This window comes from Miscanthus floridulus, chromosome 19 (genome assembly GCF_019320115.1).
Source record: "Miscanthus floridulus cultivar M001 chromosome 19, ASM1932011v1, whole genome shotgun sequence".
NCBI classification, from domain to species: domain Eukaryota; kingdom Viridiplantae; phylum Streptophyta; class Magnoliopsida; order Poales; family Poaceae; genus Miscanthus; species Miscanthus floridulus.
In genome coordinates, this window is record NC_089598.1 from 95,087,357 (window position 1) to 95,094,044 (window position 6,688).

General features: G+C 41.5%; 1 protein-coding gene across 1 annotated transcript; it reads right to left on the reverse strand.

Moving 5' to 3' along the window:
• Positions 1 to 828: 828 nt before the first annotated feature.
• LOC136529776 (uncharacterized) lies at positions 829 to 4,589 on the reverse strand. Its single transcript, XM_066522846.1, has 5 exons — positions 4,223 to 4,589; positions 2,295 to 2,344; positions 1,905 to 2,108; positions 1,689 to 1,824; positions 829 to 1,602 (listed from the first exon to the last, which is right to left on the reverse strand). Exons 1-5 carry the CDS (start codon positions 4,487 to 4,489, stop codon positions 829 to 831), a joined length of 1,431 nt encoding a protein of 476 aa, XP_066378943.1. The 5' UTR covers positions 4,490 to 4,589.
• Between the last annotated feature and the right edge of the window lie 2,099 nt (positions 4,590 to 6,688).

Below are 6,688 nucleotides of genomic sequence, written 5' to 3' on the forward strand. Positions count from 1 at the left end.
GCATACTGCAGTGGACAGAACCTAATTCTTGTGCAACATGAAAGAAGTGCAATGGCAAAACTTAATTCTCACCCAAAACTCTTGTTTCACACGGTCAGCTGGTGTTTGACCATCATTCCTTACAATGTGCGAATAGTGGGACCATTTGCTTGCATGATATTTGAACTCACAACCATCTCTAGTAGTCCCTTTGATGATTGGGGGATATTCTTTCTTTAAAATCACTCCAAGGATGGGGCCTTTCTTCATTTTATCATCAATTGAGTAGTTAGCGTAGCGGAATTGGCTGCGTCAATCAGAAAAGTGAATCAAGGCAAAAAATGGATTAGCAAGTTCTAACAGTAGCATTGTCCACACTAGGGAGAAAAAAATAGTGGTCACATACTTGTCACCCTCAGGTATTAAGGCTATCTGACCATTGCGAGGCTTATGCGGTTTATTGCGGCCCCTTATCCTCTTTGCTTCGGGGGGCTGACTGTCCACGTCATTTGTGACGTCACTTGACCGTGGTCGCCTATCCGTCCGATGATTGAACGACTGCATCTCCTGCCACAAAAAAATGTTACAAAAAGAAGTACAAGCTGTAGAAAAACAAAAACTGCATACATAAGATACATAGCAACACAAATAAGATGCACATAAAGAAACTAAAACCGTCACATTCTCATACAAGATACATAGCATCACACATATAAGAAACATAGCAGGTACATGAGTCCAGATTTGGATAGAAATAGAAATTAAACAACAAGATACATGAGTCCAAATTTTAGATAGAAATAAGACTTAAACATTAGTACAATAATTTCAGAAATACAACAATCATTTTTAGAAATCCTCTTCTTCGTAGCAGTCTTCATCATAGGATTCAGCATCATCTTCGTCGCCTTCTTCATCACTTTCTAATATCTCTTCCTGCTCTGGAGCAACAGTTTGCTTCTCTAGCTGTTCCAATTCTTTTGGATCAGTTATTTCATCTGAGGCTAATGTGTCAATCAATTCAATGTCACCTAGATCGATCACAAATGTGCCTTCCAATCCATCCTCTTGGAAAAATGAGATGTCATTTGTTGGCCCTTCAGTTTCAATGGAATCATTGTTGATGTCGATTGGAGGCAAACGATCTCTTGGTGCCACATGGTACACTACCCACCAGTCTTTTAAACTAGGGTCGTCACTAGCATATGATAGATAATAAACCTGTGTAACTTGACTTGCCAACACAAACGGTTCAAAATTTTGAAGCCTAGAGCTATGCTTCACTTCCACCAGACCAAGATTTTCAGTTCGCTTAACACCCCTAGAAGTCGGATCAAACCAGCGGCAATAAAATAAAACTAGATCAAGTTGTTCCCTGCCTTCCCATGAAATTTTAATGATGTCTTCAATAACACCAAAGTACTCAAGAGCATTTCCATTGTCATCAGTACACGTCACACAAACACCACTATTGGTTGTAGCCAATCCTGCCCGCTTACTCTCATACTTCTCAGACCGAAACCTATATCCATTCACATCATAGCAACCATAGGAGGACACCCTTTTGCGAAACCCATATGAAATTTGACGCAACACATTGTGAACACTTGATCTGATTGCACACTGCAAACAGTTGCATTTCATTTATTAGTGTTTATTACGATTTAAATAGGAAAAAAAAACTTGCTAAAATTGAGTTGTGACATTACTATGTTTTTGAACCAATCAAAGAAATTGGGGCCTCTATTTCTGCCACGTGTGCCTTTCCAACCATTTAATCTTAAGTTACTAATATCCCGTGCACTTGGCTGTGAGCGACCCTTCCATTGTTCATTATCAAATTCTCTACAAGGACATATTTGACATTGTTACAGTACAAGTATCAATCAAAAAATAACTTTGAACCATATAAGTAGAAGGCATACTTGAAGAAATCATCCATTTCAGGGATGTTAGTTAATATGTATAGGGCTGCTGCCTTTGACTGTTCTATTGTGAGGTCACGAAAACCCAGTGAGATGAAGCATCTACCAATGTGTTCAAACAGTTCAATGCCACAATCCCTTACAGAAGTTGAGCCAGCATCATCATATCTAGGTGTTTTATTTCGAACAGAATGTACATTAGATCTAAAATACAGAGAGAGAAAGTTTGTGGCCTCTTCAACAAGATAAGCCTCAACAATGGAGCCCTCAACTCGAGCCTTATTTCGGACTTTGTTTTTAATGCCCAGAATATACCTACATGTTAAATTCCATTTAGTAAATCCAATAGGTACCATACTAAATAGATGAAAGGGAAAGTTTTTGGTTCACCTCTCAAATGGATACATCCATCGATATTGGACAGGGCCTCCTAATAATGCCTCATCAGCAAGATGAATTATTAAGTGTTGCATTGGATTGAAGAAACCTGGGGGGAATATTTTCTCTAGTTTGCAAATAAGCACTGCTATGTTCTCTTTCAATGATAATATTGAATCTTTGCTGATTTGTTTAGCACACAACTGCCTATAAAAATAACTCAACTCTGCCAAAGAAGTCCAAATACCTTCAGGTAGAAACCCTCGAAATGCAACAGGCAGTACACGCTCAATAAAGATATGAAAGTCATGACTTTTCAAACCAAAAATCTTCTTTTGCAGCAGATTAACCCCACGCCTAATATTAGCAGCATACCCATCTGGAAACTTGAGTTCTTGGAACCAATTTAGAATTTTGATCTTATCATCCTTATCTATACAGTATGGGGCCCTTGGTCTCTGCCACTTCCCATTCCTTTTATACAAATGAAGAGATGGACGGTCACAAAGCAGCTCTATGTCTTGTCTAGCTTTCACATTATCTTTAGTCTTATCTTTAATATCAAAACATGTGTTCCAAATAGCTTCAGCCACATTTTTTTCATTATGCATCACATCTATATTGTGACGAAGCAGTAATTTAGTAAAGTAAGGAAGCTGCCAAAGGCCACTTATATATTTCCAGTTGTGTTGTTTTCCATATTTGTCTATATCATCGACCAGTCTGTATAGCTGATCCTTAACCTCCACTCCGGTTAAACTCCTAGGGGGTCCTTCATGTACTACCTTGCCCTTGCGAAACGCATTTGCTTCGTTTCGAAAGGGATGATCTATAGGAAGAAACCGCCTATGGCAGTCAAACCATGTAGCCTTAAGGCCTTTCTTTAATCGATATGCATTGCCCTCACACATGCATTGTGGACATGCAAAAATCCCATGGGTGCTCCATCCAGCAAACATGCCATATGCTGGAAAATCATGTATTGACCATAAGTATGATGCTCTCATAGTAAAGTGTCGCTTCACCGAAGCATCATATGTTTTTACCCCAGCCCATAAATTTAGCAATTCATCTATCATAGGTTGTAGCAATACACTTAGTTTGTTTCCAGGATGTTCTGGTCCAGGGATGACCATAGCAAGGAATATGTACTCAGGCTTCATGCAAACACCAGGAGGAAGATTATAGGGAACCCAAAAAACTGGCCAACAAGAGTAAGAAGCTGCATTCAATTTATATGGTGTGAATCCATCAGTTGCAAACCCAAGTCTTACGTTCCTAGCATCTTCTGCAAAATCTGGGAAATCATCATCAAATTGCTTCCATGCCTTGCCATGGCATGGATGCAACATTTTTGTAGACCTTGCGACATGATCTTCTTTGTGTGAACGCATTAGTTTTGCTGTGCCCTCATGTGCATATAATCTTTGTAACCTATCTGTAATAGGCAGGTAGCGCAACACTTTACGTGGAACCTTGTTTGATCCATCCTTATAGCGGGAGGTACCACATATGTCACACGTATCCTTATTCTTGTTATCTTTGTAGTATAGCATACAATTTTTTTCACAAACATCAATTTTATGGTATTGCATGCCAAGGCCCTCTAGCAGTTTTTTGGAACGATAGAAATCTTGGGGGATCTTAGAATTAGGGGGAAGGAGTTCATGCACAAGGCCCACATAATTATCATAACATGCTACTGACAGATTGTACTGTGATTTAATGGCCAATAGACGAGCAACAGTAGAGAGCCTAGAGTGCAAGGTTTGGTCATGTACTCGCTCATCTGCACTAACAGCCATTCTATAGAAAGCTTCAGCAAAACCAGTTGGTGTTTCCTCATCTAATGGTGGGTGCCCACCAGCTAAGTCAACAAGCATATCATCCATTCGATCCGTCTCACCAAATCCCTCAGGCTGTACCTCTAAACCAATCACATGTTCATGGTTTTCCCGCCTCTCTCCATGTGATGTCCAAGTTTGGTAATTTTCTTTGTACCCATTGTGGCACAAATGCAACTCTATCTTAGGCCTTTTATGCCTGAAATAATTCCGACACATGGCACAAGGGCACTTAATTGTATCAGACTCAACTAATTCAGGGATTGAGTAGGCACGATCCAAAAACTCATTTGTTTTCTCAACCCATTCATTCGTTGGCCTACCACGCTTCCAACCACTATACATCCAGCCACGATCTGCCATATCTTATCTGCAAACTTATGAGAAGTTTAGAACTACTAACCAGCTGCAAATCAAATTCTGTGCATACAATTCTGGAAGCAGTTGTGGAATGGCAACAAGAACAACCAATGAGATCAGCAGTCAGACACCTGTTAAACATCGAATGAAAATATCAGTCATTGCTAAACAAGAAATGTACAAAAAAAGTCAGTTTTTTAAATACTAATACAGTGCAGAATCAACAACATGATTTAACCCATTTTAAGAGATGGCTATAGAGAATGACAATGGAATTAAGGAGCGAAGAACTAACCAACCATTTCAAGCAAACCAGAGATATAATAAATAGAGCAAAATCCGGTCACAAGTCATATCACAACCACAATACAAAGGACGGAATCAATCAGATTAAATGACAATACAATTCTATTACCGTGCCAGTAAGAAAGTAGCAGACATGAACATAGGATAGTATACTGAAACGAAAACTACACTCCAAATGTTTTAACAATGCCAAAAAATTCAGATAAGTTATAGTACTATTGAGATTAAGGTTCATTGAAAGAAACGCTTACCACTAAATGGTAACTCCCAGTGTAGCCAGAAGCGAAATGGCAACAGCAATAGCCTCGAGTCAACTTACCTGTTACAAATTTACAACTTATGTATGTCCGACAAAACCAAAGAAGAAATACTGTATAGCATGAATCGATAAAAATCTGAGAGGATGAACTAACCAACTAGATCTTCACTGGACAATCACTAGCAGAAATTCCAGGTCGTCAATAGGTGCTTAAGAAAATGTCTCTCAGGCCATGATTCACCTCTCCCACTTCTGTACATGCACAGCACAATTTGCTTCAGGCCTAAAAAGAAAAGGAAGAAATCTCCACAAGCAGTTGGGGTGATAACAGAACTATCGTGAGTACCTGGAATCACAGAGCAAGGGGATGAACTTGGATTGTTGATGCAACTTATACCAGATCTGTGAGATTGAAGGCAGCCACCTTTTCCACCGTACACATACAAGCAAGAACGAATTTGCTTTAGTAAAAAAAAGGAAAATTCCATCGAACACATACAAGCAACAACAGAATTGGTGGTACCTCGTACCTGGCTTCTGGACGTCGTGGGGAACGGCGTCGGGGCTAGGGTATAGGGGCGGGGGCGACGAGTCCGGTGGCTGACAGCATGGCGGCGGGTGGCCGACGGCCGGCGGCCGGCGGCGCTAGGGTTTCTAGGCGCCGGGGCTAGGGAATAGGAGAAGCAGCGACTGTTCTGGTGGCTGAGGACGGCCGACGGCGGGCGGGCGGTGGCGGGCTGCCGGCGGCGGCGGCGGCGATGCTGGGCGCTGGGTGGGGAGAGGCAGGCGGCGTCGCTCGATGCGGCAGGCTGGATGCGGCGCGAGCAGGCTGGCGGAAAGGAACCCGAGGAAAATAGATTGGGGATGGAGCCGGTCACGCGGGGCTGTTGGCGCGGACTGGACGCGCGCATCGGAATTTTTTGTCAGAATCCCGCGCGCTCGATCTGCTCCTCTCTCTGTTCTGTGGGCCAACAGCTGCGGTAGCCCGCGAAAATCATCTGTATGGGCTGGCGACGAGCACCCGTGACGGCAGGAGAAACCTTCCCGGACGGTATACAGGTCACGTGGGGGATGGTTTTGTGCCTCTGACGGGAGACGTGCAGCCGAGGGGAGTGGGCTGGGCCGACGGGAGAAAATGTGTCTCCGGTAGTGATGGAACATCATGCATATCAAATGACCAATAATATCAGTCGTGACAAGAGAACACACAACATAATTCATACTTCATTCACTTGCTGAATAGATCAAGAAGTGAAGATAAGGAAACATGAATAAACAAGCCGATTCCTTATTATTCCAATCAAATTTGCCAAAGTAGTGAAGAAACCTAGAGATGACCTATAGAAGGGTAGATAGTCATCTCAACATCTTGGCCCTATGAAATTATGTATCTTGATGACCTTTGGTAAGGTCATAAAGAAAACTTATAACTACAATAACAAAATTTATACCAAAAGCTATCGACAATTCAGAGACTTGTGGAAGATATGAAAAAAGTATAGCTCTAATATTTCCAAGTCATATGTAGAAATTAAACCATGATGGGCACCAAGAATGCGGCTCTTCATAACAACACCAGTCTTTGATCAACGTTATGCTTCTTTTGAAGAGGTATTTTTATTTCCAAAATTTTGATC

Excerpts from the sequence above, each read along its gene's own strand:
- LOC136529776 (XM_066522846.1), bottom strand. The coding sequence starts at position 4,489 with ATGGCAGATCGTGGCTGGATGTATAGTGGTTGGAAGCGTGGTAGGCCA. Across the intron at positions 2,345-4,222 it reads GGCGGGAAAACCATGAACAT|GCATTATTAGGAGGCCCTGT; the intron begins GTGATTGGTTTA and ends CTTGCTGATGAG. Across the intron at positions 1,603-1,688 it reads TTGATTGGTTCAAAAACATA|TGTGCAATCAGATCAAGTGT; the intron begins GTAATGTCACAA and ends AACTGTTTGCAG.